We start from the raw sequence: 21,418 nt of genomic DNA, 5'->3' as shown, positions 1-21,418 counted from the left end.
ACTCCGTCTGGGATTTCAGCCATTGGCCTCGTTCGCAGCGGTAGATTCGATTCTGCACCAATCAGCGAGCAGGAGGCGGGAGTTGTAGATTCTGCGCTGTGTTTGAATTGTAGTCCTAGAGGAGTTGGCAATGGCGGAAGTTACTGAAGCAATTCAGTCCGTGCTGGCTACGCTTCCAAATATTCAAGAATTGAAGTCCGAACAAAAGGAGTGTTTAACACATTTTATTTTGGGCAAAGATGTCGTGGCCCTACTCCCTACTGGGTTTGGGAAAAGTTTGATTTTCAAGTTGGCTCCGCTAATAGCAAAGGAGGTGGCTAGGCTAAAGCTAAAGAAGCTACCCCCATTGTTGTTGTGGTGTCCTCTCTTCTAGCCTTGATGGAGGATCAAGTTAAGCAAGCGGAAAAGTTAGGAGTCAGTGCTGGGCAGCTTGGCGTTCACGACGATCGTGATATTTTGGACGGACGCTTCAGCTTGGTGTTCGGGAGCCCCGAGTCTAGGCTGCTCAACTCGAAATGGCGACGGATGCTAACCTCGTCTGTTTACCTGGACAGCCTCATCGGTATAGTCGTGGACATGGCCGGATCTAGAATAGGGCTGGGAGGGGCAATGCCCCCCCAAATATTTCTTCTGCCCCACCTAATTGGTCAATTTTAATTGACAGCTATTGAATCTGCCAATCACACTTTCCTAATTCATCCCGTCTAAATTTCGAGGGTGCTGATTTGCTGGTTGCAGCAGCATTCCCCTACCATTCCACACTGTGTGCATCACTTGCTGTTTCATACTTCAGTAGAGAGGGCTTAGCTATATTTCCATAAAGGTTATAGGCTACTAGATGTAATATAGATTATTGTTGCTGGTTTAAATAAAGCCCTTTAACTGTAGTGTTAGCTAATGTGCATATGTTAGCTAAGTTAGTTTGGTCATTCCTTAACTGTGTTATAAGCAGGGTGAATTTTACGGCGGCCACGTCGTTGCCCCTTGCGTTGGCTGTGATGTCCCTTTGAAAATCGGAGGTTCACAGGCCACTGTGCTTGGTGCCCCTTTCTTTCTATATTCTGCTTTGCATCCGACTAGCGATTTTTATTTAGCCTATGGCCTGTCAAGTTAAGCTTAGCATTCACAATTCTGTGTGGCAAGGGTCAATAACAATATGTCCTTTGAGTGATTACCTGGACACACTGCATTGTTATAAGTGATGTTCATTATGTTGTCTTTATTGTGGCATATTACACAAAATAACCCTTTTTGCCAGGAGCACTTGTTTACTTTATATTTTTTGTAAATTCACAGGAACACTGGCCCTGACAGCTTCTGCAGACATCAAGTCTAGAAACAGAGTCAGAAGAATTCTCCATATGGACAACTGCATTCAGATCATTGCCAGCCCTAACAAGGGTAACATCCGTCTGGGATTGTGCATGGTGCCCAGCAATGAACTTAACTGTTTTGACTGGCTTGTGCAACGTGTTAAGGACAAGGGCTGTTCAATGCAACCTGTGCTGGTGTACTGCCAGACACTGAAAATGGTGGGGAGCAGTGGCGGAACAAGTCAGAGCCGGGCCGGGGGCGGGGCACATGACCGGGCCCTTTATTAAACTTATTAAACTCATCATAACATAATTTTACAACATAGGCTACACATGCCCGCAACAGCGGGTCTTACAAGCGTCAGCGGCACGGAGAGCAACTATGTCATTTTGAAGTCCAACGAACGTACATGAAGTGTAACCAAGAGAACAACAACAAAAACATTAGGCTACATGACCCCTAATAATAAAACAACAATAATACGCAGCACTATTTGAAGGGCATACGACGAGCCTTGCGCTCCGCGAACTCGTCCACGATGCTCTGTGTATGTCCATTTTCTTTGCTCTCTCATTCTCTATGGTGGTTTTTAATGATCTTTAACTTGGAGAATGAGCGCTCAGAGATTGTGACGGGAAGAGTCAAAAATAAAATTAGGGCGGTGCAAATCACTGAATGCAGAAGTTACTGCTGGGTGGTTGCATCCCCTCGGTTTCTCTGTAAATGTTACAAAATGTAGCCTACTATTACTGAGCAAATATCCCTTACTTTCAAAGCCCAATAGGCCTATTGACAGATAATCTGATTTCTCACACGATGAGTTTAGGCAATGCCAGATCCGAGATGAGGTTTACGTCATAAACCTGGCAGGAAAGTTCAGAGCGGCGCATTCAGTTTAAACAGCAAGCCGGTAAGAAAAACTATTGTCAAGACATTATGCAATTAGGCTACTGTACCCCGGAATACAAAAATAAACTTCAGAAAGACAGAAAGTTTGTTGTACTGTATTCTGTAGTCTGTATTCTGTAGTCTCAATGACCGAATCAGTAGATATACCTGTTGTCAGTTGAGTTCGTTCAATTTATTGTAGGCTAGTAGCCTAGGCAAATATGAAACGGAGATGTAACGTGGCTACCGGCGGGATTTTGAACTTGCATGTTTCATGCATTTTAGGGCAAAAAATACCATGGGATTGATGTGTTCTCCATTTGAGGAACGTAATCAATTGCGGACGTGCACAGACAGCTCAGACACAGAGCGCATATAGGCCTAGGTTAGGCTACTTTCACTTTCTAGAGCGCATTCATTAGGCTACGTAAAAGATGCTTCATACCAAAACAACGATCAAACATTATCAAATGTATCATGATGACGTGTTGTCACAAAGACTTACTCCAATTAGAAAATCGAAACCAAAATCATGTAGGCCTAAGTGTAAGTGTTCTCTCATTGACGCCTGTAGGAGACAATATCGTTGATCCAATTTTGTAAATTTGCACGTCGTAAAGTTCAATATGAGAGTTAAAATAAAGCCAGTCATACAGCAGAACATTTTATTCAATATTTTACACCTACTAAATCATCAAAGTAAATTTCAAAACTTTTCAGCAACCGTAGTCATAACTCATCCTGACTGGGGCAACCTATAAGCCTAATACGTCCCACTCTGATGAAAATGATTGAAAAGAAACCGTTTGCATGATCTTAGCTCCTCCGGCCTTGTGCCGTGGGAGAGGCCCGTCCCACCTTACCTGGAGGTGGGGGAGGGGCGCCCTCGCACCGGGCCCCCGGGGGCGTGCCGCACCCCCCCCACCCCCTCAAGCTCCGCCCCTGGTGGGGAGAGTGTTTTCATACTTGAAGGCTGAGCTTCAAGAGCACGCCTGGGTTGACTGTGATCCTGATCACCAGGCTCAGAACCTGCTGATTGGCATGTTCCACAGCAAGACCCTCCCTCAAAACAAAGACAGATTGTTGTCTTCACTTGGGGGGGAAGGGAATTGCCGTGTAGTGGTTGCTACCTCAGCCCTGGGAATGGGGCTGAATTTCCCTAATGTGTCTCATGTTGTTATGTATGGAGTTCCAGGTGACTTGGAGTCAATAATACAACAGGTGGGCAGGGCTGGTAGAAATGGTGAACCATCTCATGCTGTTATTTACAACAATAGTCAAAGTTTTAAGGTGGAGGATGAAGTCAAGGAAGTGCTTGCAGATTGCCAAAAAACATGTTTCCGGAAACTTCTCTACTCTCATTTTGAAGATCAACCCAGCCACATAGAACCAGGTCATCTCTGTTGCACATACTGCCACACTGTCTGCTCTTGTTCATCCAGCTCGTGCTCAGAACCCACCCCAGTTTACGAAGTGATTCAGGACAAAAGAGCTAACCAGAGATGTAGGCATGTGGCTGCAGAGGACAGGTCATTGATTGCAGACTTGCTAAATGGCTACAGGGCCAGTCTATCAGTCCATCTACTAGACTCTTCACCTCACAAGAAGCATGCACTGGTTTCACTCAACAACTAGTGGATTCTGTGTTGGACCATTGTCAGTATATCTTTGATCTGTCATACATCATTGCCAACCTTCCTGTTTTCAGCTTAAACCATGCCAAGGAGATATTACTTATCATTTGTGATGTGTTTGGAGATGTGGATTTTACTCTGCAGTCTGAGTCGGGTGGGGATTTCACTGAGCCAGATCTATATTACTGTAATTACTTTGACTAGGTGGATGATGATGATGCAGCAATTAGGAGCCATGTCAGTAGCTCTGAGTCTGAGCAGTGAATTGATTATTCCCATGCAGGGAGGGACACACTTTTGTATTTGAACATATGGTTTTAAATGTGTTTTTTTTTTTTTTTTGCCAATTATCAAAACTCGCCTGTAAATAATAAACTTGCTATTTAATATTTGTAGAAAACATGTTTGTAGTGACTTTCTCAGAATGAACCAAAGTAAAGTAAAAGGTCTTTATTAGGAGTTGACTATTGACTGTTGTGTGACGACAGCCATATTAAATATGAACAGAGAAGTACTTACATTTCTGTTTGTAAGAGCAATGAAAAACAATGAACAATGAAATATTTACACTATATACATTCTCTTTTCCACAAATAACGAAATATTTACAGTATATACATTGTCTTTCCACAAATAACATTTGCCCAAGCAGGCCCATGCAAGAGGTTTAGAAAGGTACCTATGAAAGTGGCAAGTGAATTATTATAGTGCTACAGCCCTCCATTCTTTCAACTTTGCACGCATCCACTGACATAAGCCCTCGTAATTTAACCTGGAGAGAATGTTACGATTGAAGTCAGGGAATGCAGAAAAGTGCCTTCCTGGTTGGAATTTGAAGACTTCAGTCTTCCTGAAAACTTCCAGCAAAGTATTCACATCTTTCTCAACATCGGCTGCACGGTGGGTGCCACTAGGCTGCGATATCTGCAACTCTCTGTCAACTGTGTCCATGAGGGACTTTAAAACACCCAACGATCTGCTGACCCTGTCTGCTGTGCTTTCTGTTAGATTTGTGCCCTTGTTCCTCAGAAAGAAAGTTATTGAGATGCTCAAGGTGCCTTTGCCACCCTTGCCATTAAAAAAATCTGTTCCAAGTTCAGTGTTTCCCCTAGAAATTTTTCCAGCAGCGGTGCTATTACTTGGGGGGGGGGGGTTAATTTTTTTTTTTTATATCATACCTTCGTGTTTCTTTTGTGGACATTTTCAGCTTTCTTTTACATTATTGGTTAAAAATGATAGAAGAAAAATGAAATGGCACAACCCAGAAAAAGATTATTTACAATTTATTTAAATTTGTCTTAATGGCAAAGGCCACACCCAATCTGCGAGCACTTAATTTTTCTGGGCTTTTCAAAGAACATCTCTAAGGCTCTTTGGTAATTGAATTGAATTGTTGGGGGGCCATTAATGCTGACACGCATGCACGTAGCCAGATGCTCTCCTTGTAGTCTATTTCTCAGTCCCAAAACAACAAACCCACGTATAAAAAAGTAAATACTCACTTTTCTTCTACATCACTCCCACAGTTACCATACAACTCACTCACAATTAACTCGAAAAGGACCTAGGCTACTTGATTGAAGTGCGACCGTTCGTCTCACCGTCAAGAGAACGCTGAAGTTATGAGAACACGTCTTTCTGATAAGAGAATGTAGGCTCCTATGTCTAATGCCGCAAACGTAGAAAAGGTCTATTTGTGATAGCCTATTATAGCTAAGTGGACAGAATTTAGGCTATACGTATATGCCAACATATGCTCATATTTCCTTTAACTATCAGAAAGTTTAAACAGGCCTAGACTGTGTTCGCCTAGCTTTCCCATGCAAACATTACATGTAGCCCTACGCTAACGTTACAAGTCTAGGCTACAATTAACGTTAAGACCATACACCTTGTAGCACATTGGTTTACTCTATTGCATGACTTACGTTTTAATAATTTGTCGTTGAATGTTGATGGAGGCTCATCTTTGGGAAATCAGCTCTCTGGATAAAATTGTCAGCCGGAGCAAGAGTTCTCAGAGTTGACGACACCGGACATAAATCCAATCAGCAGAAAGAACCGCATCACAACAGTAGGCTAAATCACAACAAACTTTTTTCCCCCCATGTTAAATTCATTTCGGTAATCATGAATTGGTTTCTTTTATTTGATGTAGGCTAGGAGAGGAGGATGCATGTTTCACATTAGTGTCAATGTGTCAAAGCAGGCTTTGGATCAGAGGAATTGCTCAAGCTTAACATATGGCATAGGCTACAAGCGAATTCACGGCATACAAACAGCTTCGTGATGAAATATAACTAATATCATTTTTTATTGTCACCAGGCCTATAAGTAGGCTATTTATTGTGTAACCTACAAGTGAACGATGACACCATAGGCTACACTGTGGCGGAGCAAGACCCCATCAGTCGGATAGCTAAACAATGTAACCATGTTCAGAACGTAGGCTAGCCATATGGGCTGCAGACTTGTCTTTGGGCTTGTAATCACCTGATACATCATGCCGCATATATGTCCTGAATAATGAGAGGCTAAGTGCGGATTTGATGCACTTAACTTACTCAAGACTTTCAGAAAACAATTTCGAGATGACGTTGGCCGTTGTGCTTTTACAGTGTGTTAAGTGAATCTCGTGATATTATGTTGCAGCGACGCTGAAAATCCAGCGGCGGCGCTGCGCCGCTGTTAAATACACTGTAGGGGAAACACTGAAGTTACATCATGTGCAACCTGAGGGGACATGGTGGCATTGACTTGCACTGTTAGCAGAAATGTGCTGTAGGCATACTTAGTGTGCCCATATGCTTTGAACATTAGAAGTGGCATCTTATATAGCCTCAGCAAACGCTCCCCATCTCCCTCTTTCACAGCGTCCAGCATGTCCCAGGGCAAAAAGCCAAAGCACAGTCTGGCCTCTGTATGCTGCTTTTTGTAGTCAAGCATACTTGAGGAAGCAGCAGGTGGCACAGATGCAGCGACAAGATGGTGGACTTTCTGCTCATGGTTCTCTCGGCTTTTCTTGTTCACGTAGACTCTGGTACAACCAGGCTGACGACAAGGCAGCTTCTCCTTTCCTGTGTGTTCTGCTCTTGCTGCACCAGTCACTGCAGCTGACAGCTGTAGGGTGTCCGTTGAGGTCATAAACCTGTCTACCACGTCCGCCACTGTGTCATGGAGCCAGGTTCTTTTCTCCACTTCAGTCCCCTGCAGAACATGGTCCGGAATCACCCCCTCTGTAGTGGCAGGAAGAGATGGTTGAGAATAGAAATTATAAATTTGAAGACATTCTTTTAAATCAGTATCTCAAAGACAATCATTTTATTCTATAAGGTCATTGTAACAGATATAACCTGTAACATCATCCATATGGAAATGTTCCATAGCTGCTGCCAGGAAAAGAGCTGTTGTATCTGTCTGCACAAACTGTTTGTAGGCGTTGTATGCTGTGTGCGGACCTTTTTTTGCATTGCTGCACCTGTTAATCAGAAAGTTGTTATTCTACCTACATAGAAAACATCCTTTCATTTGTCAAGAATTCATATAGATAAATATTTATTGTTGTTTGAGTCATATTTTCTTCAGTCACAATTGGGTGACTTATGTGATTCGTGCAAAGTCATGTTTGGACCTTTAAATTCTCTCACCTGTTGGCAGCTATGCAACTGCAGAAATTCATTGTGGTGTTAAGATAGTTAGTTGTACCAGTAGTTACTGATACTAACCCTTTCCCCTTACGGCCCCGGGCGGAAAGCAGCCCAATTCATGGTGGCTATGCTTTCTTTGACACACACACACACACACAGTTCATACATCCACGCCACCTTTATGGTTGGCGAAGATCATCGTAAAGGATAGACTCCTTGAGAAACATGTAAAGAGAGAGACAGTTAAGCATAACAAATATAAAGAGGAGTGTGCTGTGGTCTTTTGCAGATGCCTCCTTAAAGAATATTTGATGATATATATCTAATGCATGTAAAACAATCTTTGAACAAAAGGATAAATGAACACTGTTTCCTCTCTAAAAAGTAAAGTGTGTTTTATGTACACAAATGTGTGGAATCTAAGGAGCTTGTAGTTAGAAGCTTACAAACCTCAAACAGATTACGGATGGCGTGCCAGTCTTCGTATTTGAACACGAGGCCCTCCAAACGTTCCTCCTCAGTCTCCCCTTCTGAAAAGGCCAACTGGGCATTCCGGCAATTGCCCTCTGTTAGTCTGTCACCACCAACCAAAACCTTGAGAATTCCATCAGGGCATCTTGGCACATACCTAAAGAGGCATCACAGTAACATTATCAATTCAAACACTGTATGCTTCTCTTCCTTGGAGATGCTTGGAGAAATGAGAAAAACATTATAGATCTCGCTTGATATTTACTCCTGTTGAAGATGCTGGAGCACATCCACCAGGTCAGCTGTGTGAGTCTCATCCTTAAACAGAAGTCCAAGTGGGTACTATGGATAGAGTAAAATTAAGAAAACATGTGTTGGTCTGTAAAACAAGAACTTGATGCAATCTAGCCTGCAAATCATTTTCAATTTAAAATTAGAAGTTAGAAAATTATATATTCCTTTTCATAGTGAAAGAACCAGGGACATACACATGTCGAGCGGTGAGCCATTTCTTCAGAGAACTGGTGGGGGATGTGGTGAACAACCACGCTTGAGAGGGTCTTGAATGGATCCAGATACGTCGTCAGGATACGGCTTCCCAACACAACAAATTCCCGCCGCATACAAGCTTGCGTGTCTGGTCCAGGAAGTGATTGGCCGAGATCATTGTTGATCAAAGCATTTGTTGGTTTCACATTGTCCATGTGGAGTGAGTTGATTCTGTTAATGACACACATGTGGTGGACCCAGTGTATCGACTTGTTTGTTTGAGTGATGGACTGCTGATGTGTCTGAATGTAAAAGTCCAGGTTGTCAAATATTATGGAATATGTTTGTGGTGTATGACTGGTTGGAAGTACTGGGACAGACAATGGAGCAACACCCAAATCAGCCATCTCTTCGTCAGTCAAAGTGCTAAACGTGAAAACGTCCAGGGCATCGCCCTCCTTGGTAGATTTGCTAGTGGACATGTCTTTATGGAAAATAAAAGAACACAAGTTAAAATTGCTATTCCATAAAAATAACAGATGTATACCTATAAGGTTTATATAAAGACTGGGTTAAATAGTCTCACCTGATAGGGAAAGGTCTTCCAGGCTCCTTTGAAGACTCCCTTCTCGTTCATCTGTCCTGGCTTTTGAAGTATGACTCCAGGTCCTGTTTCAAAGTAAACACCGGGCGCATGCAATACTGGGCCAGCTCTTTCTGTTTTCCGACAGCATGGATGTGTGTTGTGCATATGCCCATTTTGGCAAGACGCTGAAAAGCTGCCTTTTTTGCTCCACCATACAGTAGCACACAGTTGACGTAGTACGCAAGGGCAGATAACCGTGGTTCTCTACCCCGCAAGGCTATTGAGGCTGCTGCACAAATGTGAGGAATGGAGTCTTTTGCGATTTTAGATAAAATGCAGAAAAGGCAAGGGCAGCCGCTTCAGGTCATCAAGCAACTCTTCAAATGAAACGTTTTGCAGGTCAGGACCACTTGCCCTCCACAGCATGAAGTGATTTTGGGGTTTGCAGAGAGCCACACAGTCCGTCTCCACTATGTCCATCACACTGTGTTGTAAATGCTCCATTACCTCTTTATTGTGTGAAATGAGATTGGCAGCTGTAGCAAACTTCTGCTTTGCAACATTTTCCACAATTCCAGCTATGTCGGCTTGGCATGCAATTGTTCTCTTTGAATGGTTGCCATAGGTGATCGTAATCTGAAATATGAATATAAAATTACTCTTTCATAGAATTAACATTACAATAAAGGTACATTAGGTATAGCATTAACATGGTGCAACTGCCAAGACAGAGGTTATTCTATGGTGGGATAATGAATGTGGGGGAGGGTCTTCCAAAACAAGCTAGCTTGTAGCTCTCCTTCTATCTTCTTGGCTCTGAAACTGAAGTTCTAAGCCCAAGACACATTACGCACACGTTCACAGCGCTGCTATTACTTGCCTACTACTTCGTGTTGTGACCGACTGAACAGTCACACAACATTAATTTTGTCGTGAGGGGGAGGGGAAAGGTCGAAGACCTCTTGTGTTATTTAAATAGGCTTACTGTTCCTAACAATTGGCCTATGAGGGTGCTTTGCAGCTATATTTTACTTTATGTAGATATATGTTGTAACAAATCACGAAAAGGCATAACATACACTGTCAGACAAACAATTTATTGAATAGCCTAATTTCCCTAACTTACCTCGGTCACATTGTTCCTCTTTGGCGCTGGCCAGTCGGTCGATGTTCTCGACTTCTTCAATGCTCGTGGAGTTTTTGAGGGTGTGGGCTCCCGGCCTCTTTTGTCGGTGGGGGCAGAGGCAGTGTCATCGCCATCATTCTCCGGACAGGACTCCACTACCTTTGCTGTCTCATTTTCTTTCCATCGCTGTAAAACTTCTGTATCGCGCAGTAGCCTCGATATTACATTACAGCATACACGGCAGACCCGGTACGAACGAAGCGGCGTGTTTTCAATGTTGAGATCTAGCTTTGACAACTGTGATGATATATTATCTTCAACCTTACTGTCGAATATTAACCTGCTATTTCCTATTTTTCCACTAACTCTTAAATTTGTCTCGCAAAGCCGGCATCGGTCATTTACATCCATCTTGCTCGCTCTGTCTTCGTGGTGGGGAATGGTTGTTGCTGTTTTCTCTATCACTCTGGGTTGTTGTATCAGGCACGCAATTTCAGGTGAGCGTCGTAGCGTAGCTTACTTCACGATCGAGCTGGCGCATAACGTACGTCACGGCTAAACGTTAGCGATTGGGTGAAATCAGATCCAATCATTTCAAACTTCTACAGAGTCCACGCCTCCAGCTTGCAAGCGTTTGTCAATAGCCGAGATCCCAGACCCTTGTGGAAGCGAAGCGTACCAAGGGGATGGCAAATGGCCAGGCTACCCAAAGGCATTTGTGAGACAAAGTCGGCAAACAGTCATACATTGTCAATTTGGGTGTGCTGAATTCAAATCTGCCATATGCCGAGCTCTATCTGGTCTGGTAAATTATATGGCTAGTGCCAGATAGACAGGCACCGTGGCACAGGACTAATGCACTCAACTTGTGAACATTGCATGATGCATGATCATTGTGCACACTGAAATCAGAAATACCGCACTGGTTAAAGAAGAGGGCCATAGCCTACTGTACCGCAGATGCGCTGACAGTTTGTAAATGGGATAAACAAACAGTCAATATGGTCTGACCGTCGCTCGAAAGTTAGCTAACGCGAATGCCATATGAGCTAGCCCAATAGCAAACACTGCGTCAAAACTAGCACCTGGTCAATCGAAATCTTAAATTCATAAAAACGCACACAGACATGTTAAATCATTTCTTGAGTAGGACACAATGAGGAATACATGCTTAAAGCCTGTTAAACACGTACCTTTTCAAAGTTTGGCCATCCTGCAAGTCAAGTGGAGAAAACTCCAACCGGAGAGAAGCACGTTGCCCAGCCCTTCCGATGCTGAGAGGAAAAGAAACCCTGTGTGTTGGCCAGCAAGCGCATGCGCTGAATAAACACCTGTGGCAATTATGTATTTTCAATTCGGAATATTCACTTTTGTATATATTCACACATCACTGAGATGCAATCTATCAGTTTGATGTGGATTTTTCTGTTCGTTAATAATAATTCCTATTTCCTGTCCATTCAATTGTGAACATTTAATTACTTGAACAAAGTGTAATTCAATTTTTTACAGTGTGCCATATATGTGTTATTTATGATTTCTGATTTATGTATCTCTATATGAACTGAGTAGTAAGTCATTGATTTTGTTCAAGAAACTCACTGCAGGACAATGTAGTTACTTAAAAAAAGCTTTTGATATCAATATTATTGTTGATTGATCATACCATATGTTAATGTCTATATGTTAATATCTAAATCCATATGACCACTTTTCTTTAAATAAGCTTTGATTTCAGACAATCAAGAGAGTAGGGGCGGACAGTGACTACATTTACTTGATTACTGTACTTAAGTATTATTTTTGAGTATCTGTACTTTACTTGAGTATTAATGTTTTTGGAAACTTGTGACTTTTACTCCATTATGTTTGAAAGACAAATACTGTACTTTTGACTCCACTTTGAAATATGAGCATGAAGTACTCGTTATTTTAACCACATTTGATTCTTTAAATGCAGTAATGTGATAGACCATTTTGATGTTCATTTTTTCAGTAGTTAAATTTGAACTTGGATGAATTGGCTGTGGTAATGACCCCACATCTTGATGTTCATTTTTTCAATAGTTCAATTTGAACTTGGATGAATTGACTGTGGTAATGATGGTGACAACAGAGTCTTCATCAGAGTATCCTCCATGTAGCCTAGGAGAACCCAGACAAACCTATTAGCAAGTGACATTTGAGAAGTGGTCTGGTGTTAACCAGGCTATCCTCCATGATCATTGTGTAATTGGAATGAAATTAGACAATCACCTGACATTCATCACATAGCTACATAATTAAACAATAAATAATCTACTCAGTTATCTGGTTTTCTATTCAGAGGTGGAATGTTTCAAATTTGTGAACAGAGAATGAATAATTATTTAAATTATATTATTGTATCCGTTTGTGGCGATGGTAGTGTAGTGGTTAAGGAGCTGGGCTAGCGTGCAGTAGCCTGAAAGTTTTTGGTTCAACTCCTAGCTTCCACCATTGTGCCCTTGAGCAAGACATTTAACCCCAAATTGTACACTGTATTTTGTCTTTCTTGCGCAAACAAAATGTGTGCTTTCCTAATAGCCTGCGTAATTCTGCTTTATAAAGTTGAGCAAACGCATGCGGTAATTTTACAGATAAATAGAAATAGCCTACTGTCATGCAGTTTATGGGGTAGGCCAAAACTTGGAGTGAATTTACACACAGTAGATTCTTTCTCTCTACTCGTAGCTGAGCAGAGTTTGGTGTAACACGTCAGTACACATTGCAGTTCCTACAGTGTGCGAGCAAAGATATTCAGAATTCTGTGAGGGCGACAAGAATATTGGCAAAAAAACAAAACTCAACGGAGTAGGCTATTATTATCTGAGCGGGAAACAGTGCACAACTAACTAGCTAATGACTGTCAATCACACCACGAATTGATTCCAAAAAAATATCAGGGTGTTACAATTGGGACTGCACTGTTTTCAGTGTGAAGAGGAGCATCTAGTAGGCAATTAATGACCAAAGGAACGCAACTCGCAAGCGCACTTCACTCAAAGCAGTTCAATGTTTTGCAAGTTGTGTGCGTGTCACCATTCAACTTTGTGAAGGAGTGTGCGCGAGCTGGGCAGCAACGCTTCCATAAAGCAATTCGAATTGGCACAATTTTTAAAAGCACTAGCTAGTGCCGTGTTCATTAACTTTTGAAGGCAGATTAGCTATAAGAAATGCCTGGTAGGCCTACAGCGCAACCTGGTTTGGACTAGATTATGCTACCTAATGTTTCACAACTGTCATTAATTAAATAATAAATAAAAGGGGACGATATCTATAACAATGTCCATAGAAACATTTCAACGCAGTAATGCAAAAGTAGCCTAATGTAAGGTGTTAATCCCCATAGAGAGTAAATAAGTTATGCAATAGATTAAAAAATGTTTACAGTAGCGAGTAATGTGTAGGCCTAATACATTACTTTTTTGAGTAACGACCCCAACACTGAGTACCTGCAGGCGCCATTGACTACAGACGCTAATAATTTCAGATAGGACCACACACGCATTTACCAGGGGTTCAGCACCGCATGTAATTTCAAAAGTAGACAGACAAAGCCTATGCTATTTGAAGTTAAACAAAACATACCGTATTTGAGGGCGGTTTATGACGCTGCTTATCAAAGTACGCAGCAGGTCTCTTTCAAAATGTCCTGTTACAATTGCAGCTGCTTCCGATGTTGAATATTTAGAAAGTAGCCTACATAACGACATTTTTGAGCTAGAGTCAGATTTTTGGCTTCTGGTAATAATTTGCTAATTAACTAAAGCAAGACTTGAGTGATATCACACAAGGCGCACAGAAGTGAATTAAATGAAATAGCAACCACTGCCCCTCAGCTGGAGTTGCAAAGGAGTCTCAAAAGTACAGGGAGACAGAACGCGAATGACTTGAGTATGAATATCACACTTTTTGAAAAGGGGAAAAAGACAACGACTAAAGGGCGAGGCTAGAGTTGGAGGAATTGTGTCTTGTTGCTGTAAAGGAGAACGCGAGAATGACCGCCGCTGTAGGCTCACAATTAAGAAGCATAAATCAGCCTTAAACTGCATTAAGATGTCCACACGTAATGCAGCCTCATTTTTGTCAGCAGAAGTTCGTATCAGCAAATGTGGTTTGGTAAACGGGGACACAGAAGTGAAATAGGTTAACCTGGTCTATTTGAACATTGCTGGTAATCTTAAGTGATAGGCTATTATACAAACCTTGCGAAGGCTTGGTAGCCTACATGTTTCGGATATATCACGTTGCGCATGATATTAATTGAATCTCATGTCGCGCAATAAGCTAAATGTGGTTATCCAACAGATTCATAACTTCAGTAATTGTCATTAGCTTTTATTAATGGTGAACAAACCATACCAAACCAGAATAAAATGTTATTAGATTCGGCTACATTTCAAATCCATCTCTCCGTGTTGCATTGATTGAGAATGAACATCCCAGAGTGGAGCGCTGTCTGCTCCCTGGGGGTGTAGCCTGGGTGCTGCTGGTGTTTTGCTAATCGGTTTTGACCCATGGGCAGAAAGCTTAAGGTTTTGCAACAGTGACGCTGCACAAATAGCTCTAGGCTATATTAGATGCGGGCTACTACCGCTATAATGGTTAACACCTCTCCGTTTTTTGCGCGGACGTTTTTTTTGTTTTTTCGTGGATGATTTTGTTTATTAAAATATATTTTGAGCCCAAAGTGGAGGGGCCATTGCCCCCCCTGGCCACTGTGCTTCCGGCGCCTATCAGCTCAACGGTTCCACAAACCGCACAGTAGGCCTACTATGCTCATTGCTCATTGTTTTGATTGTATTCCATCAATGAATTTAGGGCCCAACATGTTAATGTTTCAATTTTAGAAGTTAAGATGCATATAAGGCTTACTGTTGCCATTTTATACACACAATTTACATGTGGGATGGATTATTTCAATGTTCTGATCTTGAAGATAATTAGTAAGATAATCATCTGGCACCAGTGTGACTGCAATATGAGGCTACTCTGGGTTTATTATTTCTATTCTTTAGGGTTCATGTGACCTCACTGATGGCTTTGATGAGACCGGTCTGATTCTAAACTCAATGGATCTGTTCCTTGCTGGGACAGAAACCACCTCCACCACCCTGCAGTGGGGCCTGCTGCTCCTGATCAAATACCCAGATGTACAGGGTGAGAGTCAGGCTGTCTCCTAAAAACAACTCAGTGTGTTGATTACAAATGACTCAGAGGAGTTCATCCTGCAGAAAATGAATACATGGGCACATGCAGTAATGGTTATTCACGCTAGTTTGAATGACTGAAGGAATAAGTTAGAGTAGGATTTACTGTTGAAAGGTTTCAAACTTTTTACTGAATGTCGAATGTTTACCATCCTGTTGAATTACAGAGAAGATGCAAGCAGAAATTGACCATGTAGTTGGGCAGTCACGCCAACCCAGCATGGCTGACCGAGCCAATATGCCGTACACTGACGCTGTGATCCACGAGATTCAGAGAGTAGGAAATGTTATACCGCTGAATGGTCCACGAAAGGCTGCAAGGAACACAATACTGGGAGGATACTTTATACCCAAGGTTGGATTTTCTTTCTCAGTCAAGCAGACAACGATTCTCATCCCTGTTGGTTTTAATGTATTTGTATTTGTATGTCATTGATAACCAGTCTCACATCTGTGATTGTGTTTTTATTTCTGCAGGGTACAGCATTGATGACCAATCTGACATCAGTGCTGTTTGATAAGTCTGAATGGGAGACACCAGGGGAATTCAACCCAGGTCACTTCCTGGACTCCGAGGGCAAGTTCAGGAGACGAGACGCATTCATGCCCTTCTCTGCTGGTAGGATTAAATGTCCAAGGCAAGAGTGATTCACTCGCATAAGATGAGTAATTGCTCTAGTTGACCGGTGACTTCATACAATTATGATATATAGTGCTCTTATCTAGACCTATAGTGCACTCACAGTCATTAACTTTGTGCAAACCCCAGGATTCATGACGTTTATAAGTGCTTCTCAACCTTGCTCCTCAAAGGTGAAGGGATTGTTGTTCTTTTTCCATTGCCTGATGCCTGAAACTGTGTCTGTTTTTTCTCACAGGAAAGCAGGTGTGCCTTGGAGAACAGCTGGCTAGGATGGAGCTGTTTTTGTTTTTCGTGAGCCTGTTTCAGAAATTTAGGTTTTCCATGCAAGAAGGAGTCAAGCTAAGCCTGGAAGGAGATGTGGGAATTACACGCAGCCCATTCCCTTTCAAAATTTTAGCACATACACGCTGACAGAGCATTGACCTTTTCAATACATTAAACTTATGCAACATTTATAAAATTATACATCGCAGATGTATTATATGCTTATTTTTTAGAAAAAAAGTCAAGCATCTTCACAAGAATAAGGAAAATGCAAAAATGGTTAAAAGTAATGGTTTATGTTCACTTGTTTTAATAACAAAAGATTAATTGTAACGCAGTTTTTTATGTTTGCCACACTATCTGGAAGTTATCTCTTAGGCAATCAAAGGCCAGAAAAATGCTACGTTTAAATCTATATCTGTAGAAATGTATCAACGTATCAAATTCATCAAATGTATCAGCTTGTTGAAATCATGTATAAATAAATTGATAAAAAATCCCAATTAAACTTGTTTTCTTATGCGATCATTTTCCTAACAATTATGTCATTTTATAACATCCTGGCAGTAGAACAACAAATTAATGGGTTTGCATTTATGAACCCTTCATTACCGCTTAGTGTGTGTGACTCAGCATAAAGGGTTTGCCTATTTGGGGAAAACAATTCTTAAACTGACAGGATATTGTGTAACAGAACATAAGCAGTCGCAATCAAGTTAACCTTTTGCCTATTCAAAAGGATGTTTTCTCTACACGCAGAAATGAATCATATCAGGTATGAGTGATGAAACACAGGAACACATACACAGGAGAGTGGAATACGGTAAAATGTCACATGCTTAAGTGGCAACAGAGGTTACAGTGCTGAAAGTCATCCAGTCCAAGTCCAAACAGTCTTTGGGAGAATGTTAAATGGTTTGCCTATTTACCCAGGGGGCAAAGGTTTCTTTACAGACATAGAACGTTTTAAAAAAATGTGACCCAGAAATAATATCTAGGCCCTTCAAGGATCACAACTTGGAAGCACAACCTGGTCAACTAACTACTGGACAGGACACCTACAGAGAAGGTCCAATCCGTAATAAATCTATCAGTCTTTAATCAACTCTCCATTTCCTCTTTCTGTCTTCTTAGAACAGGGTTCAAGCAACGGCCTGCTGGCCCAGGGCAAATGAAAGAGCATGTCGGGCAAGTTGGTTGTCCAGTCACTGGACAGTTTGGGCTAGTGTCAGTTTTTCCTTAGTAAGGCAAAGAGAGTAAGATTATGTCTTTGATGATAAAGCAAACAAAGAAAGCGGAAATAATTAATGATAGGAAATCATAGGAATAACCAAAATAAAGACAACTTATACTGCCTTATACATAGCCTTTAAGTCTTAAATCAATCAAGCAGTTAGTCAACATGCAATATATTACATATCATCATCTCATTCATCCCAATATTATCAGGTGAAGCCGTTTTAATACAGGCCTAGCTACCGTACTTAACGTAATGACTAATGGATTAACTAACTGACTGTCTCTCTATCTTCCTTATTGTCCTTAATTTGTTTTTTACATTTGTCGGTCATTCTGTAAGTGAACTTACTTGCACTTAATGGTATATTGCTGTAGTTTATAAAACGAATTGTCCCATGTCCCATAACTGCGCCCTGGGTAATTGAGGGAAAATATTTGTAGTACTTAGGCTGACAGGATATTGTGTAACAGAACATAAGCAGTTGCAATGAAGTTCACCTTTTGCCTATTCAAAAGGATGTCTTCTCTACACGCAGAAGTTAATCATATCAGGTATGAGTGATAAAACACATGCACAGGAGAGTGCAATGAGAACAAGGGTGAAATGCACTAATGTCACATGTTTCAGTAGCAACAAGGGTTACAGTGCTGAAAGCCAACCAGTCCAAGTTTGGGGTGTATGTACAGATCCTGCTTGACTCCTGCCGGTACTGTTGACTTCTGCAGGATATCTGATAAACAAACATCCTGGAATGGATAACATCATGAAAATGTTTATAATAACTACTAGATTATGTAAAGACACCGTGTTAACTTTGACTTGCACATCAGTTGTGTTTTTGCATGGACAGTTAATGAAGGTCCATAATTATGAAAAACCTAGTAATTGTAGCTCCAATTAAATGCGTATGGCTGCTTAGAAATGCACTTTGTTTTAATTTGTTGAAAATTGTATGCTTATTAATGTTTTTTTGTGTGAGTGAATATAACTCCACCTGTCCCAACCTAAACACTTCCTGATTTCCCAGAACCCGACAAAGACAGCTCAGAACAATGAGTCAGTTTTTAACTCAAATTCCACTTATACAAAGTAAATATGTAGGATGTAGTGCACTGACAGATACAAAGAAAGTACAGAATGGTTTAATGGCTGTACTTACAGAACAACAAACTCTAATGTGGTTTAGTCTTGATTAGAAATATGGGTTTACTCAGAAGAGTGTGATACTAAACAATCATCTCTGGGTGAGTATAGAGCAGTGACATAAAAATGTTTGATCAGATTGTGTGTATACTGTACACAATGACAGATTTCCCTTTACAATTTAATATTTATTTATGACAAATTGCTGCCTCTTTTTTAATTGTTTTCAAATGTGTACAGGACTGGAATGTGTGCACTTGTGTGACCTAGCTTACATAACAAGTCCTGGTGGCCCACCCCCTTCCTACACACACACACACACACACACACACACACACACACACATTACTCAACAGAGCAACAGCTCTCTTCCTGCTCTGTCTCATGGGAAGAGACCTTTGGTTGGATGTGTTACGTAATGCTCACACACAGAACATCAGTCTGCAGGGCTTTTGTCTTGGACATGACATTGCAGTACCATCATATTTTTATATACCCTCAGGCAGATGTCTGGGGGCTGTCTGGGGACAGTCTATTAGAGAAGCTTGCGTTAGTGCTTCGGTGATGGTGGGTTTACCTTTGTTTGGGGTTTCTTGCTGCCATATGGCATAAGCATTGACATTATTATTGTTATTGTTATAAAAGCACACCAAAATGTTTCATGGTCAATAGTGGAAAATTATATTTATATCTACGATTTAAAAAAATGGTTAAAATGGTTTACCACAACCTGTAGTGGGTGAATTATGCAAATAATCTGTAACGGTACTCATGTATGGTGCCCCCAAAGGGTCATTGCTATGATATTTTTCTGAGCCGCTTCTGCATTAGTTTGCATATACCCTTGTAATGTTATTGTGCTTGTGAGGGAAAACAAAGCTATTGCATGAGTTGGGAATGTGAAAGGAGGATAAAATGTTTGTGGCCTACTGTACACTGCCCTCCTCAGGTTCAACATAGTATCTCTTCCTGCAGCCTGTGAGACTCCATTGAGTCAGAAAATCTCATCAATGTGCTGTAACTACGTCCAGTCTTTCTCGGCCTGAAGCAGTTCTATCTTTTCTGAAGTGGCTGGTGGAAGAGTTAGTGGAAAAAAACAACGCAGCTACAATGGTGGCTTATGTCTACCATCAAGGAGGGCTATGCTCAGCTCATGTGTCATCTGCTGTGTCATCTGGCTATTGCTGGCCTTAGACTTATTTGATTTTGCAATGATAGATAGATAGATAGATAGATAGATAGATAGATAGATAGATAGATAGATAGATAGATACTTTATTGATCCCCAGGGGAAATTCAAGGTCTCAGCAGCAGCATACATACAACACAAACACATTCTTTAACAGCAGAAAGAGTAATTAAAGTATATAATATAAAAACACAACTAAGCAGTAAGGACAGTAGAAGATAAAGAATATGCTAAATATACTAAAAAACGAATTATACTAACACTTAATACAATATATAAAAATATACTAAAATACAAATTACAAAAATACAAATTATACTAACACTTAATCTAAATCAATTCTAAAAACAGTATCCACATAGTAGTGATTAATAAATCAGAGGCACTTGCAATGACTGAGGCAGGGACTGAGCCTGTGATTCTCTGTGCATAGTAAGGTATGGTAAGGTGCTCTAAGGTGCTCTGTGTGAATGAGTGTCATGGTGGTAGTGCAATGGTGATAGTGGCCATGGTGATAGTGCAAATGAGTAAGTCAACAGTGCAACAATGCAGAAATAAAGTAAAGTAAAGTCTATATATCTATATATTTAACTATTTAAGAAAATGTATAAGTGTGGCCACAGTTCGGCTGTGGCATGGAGGGGGGGGGGGGGGGTATGCATATGTGCTAATGTGCTAATATAGGGGGGGGGTTAGGCATATGTGCTGATGTGCTAATATAGCATGCAAACAGTGAGGCATAAAGACAGTGGTACAAGTGGCTAGTGGACAGACAGTACCAAACATGGAGGGGATGAAGAGGCAGACAGACTATGCAGAGAAGTCTATCTCTCCTCTTCCCTTAAGTGAGGCATTGAACAGTTCAATGGCCCTGGGGACAAATGACTTTCTCAGTCTGTCAGTTGTGCAAGGCAGTGAGCGAAGTCTCCAGCTGATCAGGCTCTTCTGCTTAACAATAGTGCTGTGGAGTGGGTGACACTCATTGTCCAAGATGTTGATCAGTTTGTTCAGGGTCCTTTTGTCAGATAGTGAAGTGATGCACTCCAGTTCAGCTCCCACTACAGAGCCAGCTTTCCTTACCAGCCTGTCAATTCGCCCCACATCCTTCTTCCTTGTGCTTCCTCCCCAGCATACTACTGCATAGAAGAGGACGCTGGCAACAACAGACTGGTAGAACATCATGAGGAGCTTACTGCACACATTGAAGGACCGTAGCCTCCTCAGGAAGTACAGCCTGCTCTGCCCTTTCTTGTAGAGTGCGTCAGTGTTGGCTGACCAGTCCAGTTTATTGTCCAGGTGGAGACCCAGATACTTGTAGGTGCTAACCACCTCCACATTGACCCCATCAATGTGGACTGGTAGCAGAGTGGGCTTAGACCTGCGGAAATCCACCACCATCTCCTTCGTCTTTGAAGTGTTAAGTTGAAGATGATTGAGTTTGCACCATTGCACAAAGTCCTCCACCAGGCTCCTGTACTCCTCCTCCTGCCCGTTCCTGATACACCCCACAATGTGCAGTTTATCTGACTGGGCCTGGCATACAGATTATGATG

The 21,418-nt window shown here is 41.5% G+C and overlaps 3 protein-coding genes across 3 annotated transcripts; 1 reads left to right on the top strand and 2 right to left on the bottom strand.

Annotated features, from left to right (window-relative positions):
- Positions 1 to 6,553: 6,553 nt before the first annotated feature.
- LOC121677923 lies at positions 6,554 to 7,950 on the bottom strand. Its single transcript, XM_042057081.1, has 5 exons — positions 7,934 to 7,950; positions 7,484 to 7,698; positions 7,190 to 7,314; positions 6,628 to 7,072; positions 6,554 to 6,569 (listed from the first exon to the last, which is right to left on the bottom strand). Exons 2-5 carry the CDS (start codon positions 7,513 to 7,515, stop codon positions 6,554 to 6,556), a joined length of 618 nt encoding a protein of 205 aa, XP_041913015.1. The 5' UTR covers positions 7,516 to 7,698; positions 7,934 to 7,950.
- On the bottom strand, positions 7,880 to 9,247 carry LOC121677922. Its single transcript, XM_042057080.1, has 4 exons — positions 9,030 to 9,247; positions 8,443 to 8,927; positions 8,220 to 8,296; positions 7,880 to 8,111 (listed from the first exon to the last, which is right to left on the bottom strand). Exons 2-4 carry the CDS (start codon positions 8,923 to 8,925, stop codon positions 7,880 to 7,882), a joined length of 792 nt encoding a protein of 263 aa, XP_041913014.1. The 5' UTR covers positions 8,926 to 8,927; positions 9,030 to 9,247.
- A 5,438-nt stretch (positions 9,248 to 14,685) lies between these two features.
- Positions 14,686 to 16,749, top strand: LOC121678101 (cytochrome P450 2J2-like). Its single transcript, XM_042057319.1, has 5 exons — positions 14,686 to 14,940; positions 15,195 to 15,336; positions 15,554 to 15,741; positions 15,864 to 16,005; positions 16,265 to 16,749. The coding sequence occupies exons 2-5, from the start codon at positions 15,249 to 15,251 to the stop codon at positions 16,438 to 16,440; spliced, it is 594 nt and encodes a 197-aa protein (XP_041913253.1). The 5' UTR covers positions 14,686 to 14,940; positions 15,195 to 15,248; the 3' UTR covers positions 16,441 to 16,749.
- Positions 16,750 to 21,418: the final 4,669 nt, after the last annotated feature.

Source organism: Alosa sapidissima, chromosome 12, assembly GCF_018492685.1.
Source record: "Alosa sapidissima isolate fAloSap1 chromosome 12, fAloSap1.pri, whole genome shotgun sequence".
Taxonomy (NCBI): Eukaryota; Metazoa; Chordata; class Actinopteri; order Clupeiformes; family Clupeidae; genus Alosa; species Alosa sapidissima.
Note: the sequence above shows the minus strand (reverse complement) of the source record. Positions and strands in the feature narration are given on the sequence as shown.

Excerpts from the sequence above, each read along its gene's own strand:
- LOC121677923 (XM_042057081.1), bottom strand. The coding sequence starts at position 7,515 with ATGAATTTCTGCAGTTGCATAGCTGCCAACAG. Across the intron at positions 7,315-7,483 it reads AGTTGCATAGCTGCCAACAG|GTGCAGCAATGCAAAAAAAG; the intron begins GTGAGAGAATTT and ends TCTGATTAACAG. Across the intron at positions 7,073-7,189 it reads CCATATGGATGATGTTACAG|AGGGGGTGATTCCGGACCAT; the intron begins GTTATATCTGTT and ends CTGCCACTACAG.
- LOC121677922 (XM_042057080.1), bottom strand. The coding sequence starts at position 8,925 with ATGTCCACTAGCAAATCTACCAAGGAGGGCGATGCCCTGGACGTTTTC. Across the intron at positions 8,297-8,442 it reads TGGCTCACCGCTCGACATGT|TACCCACTTGGACTTCTGTT; the intron begins GTATGTCCCTGG and ends CTCTATCCATAG. Across the intron at positions 8,112-8,219 it reads CTCCAGCATCTTCAACAGGA|GTATGTGCCAAGATGCCCTG; the intron begins GTAAATATCAAG and ends ATGCCTCTTTAG.
- LOC121678101 (XM_042057319.1), top strand. The coding sequence starts at position 15,249 with ATGGATCTGTTCCTTGCTGGGACAGAAACCACCTCCACCACCCTGCAG. Across the intron at positions 15,337-15,553 it reads CAAATACCCAGATGTACAGG|AGAAGATGCAAGCAGAAATT; the intron begins GTGAGAGTCAGG and ends GTTGAATTACAG. Across the intron at positions 16,006-16,264 it reads ATTCATGCCCTTCTCTGCTG|GAAAGCAGGTGTGCCTTGGA; the intron begins GTAGGATTAAAT and ends TTTTTCTCACAG.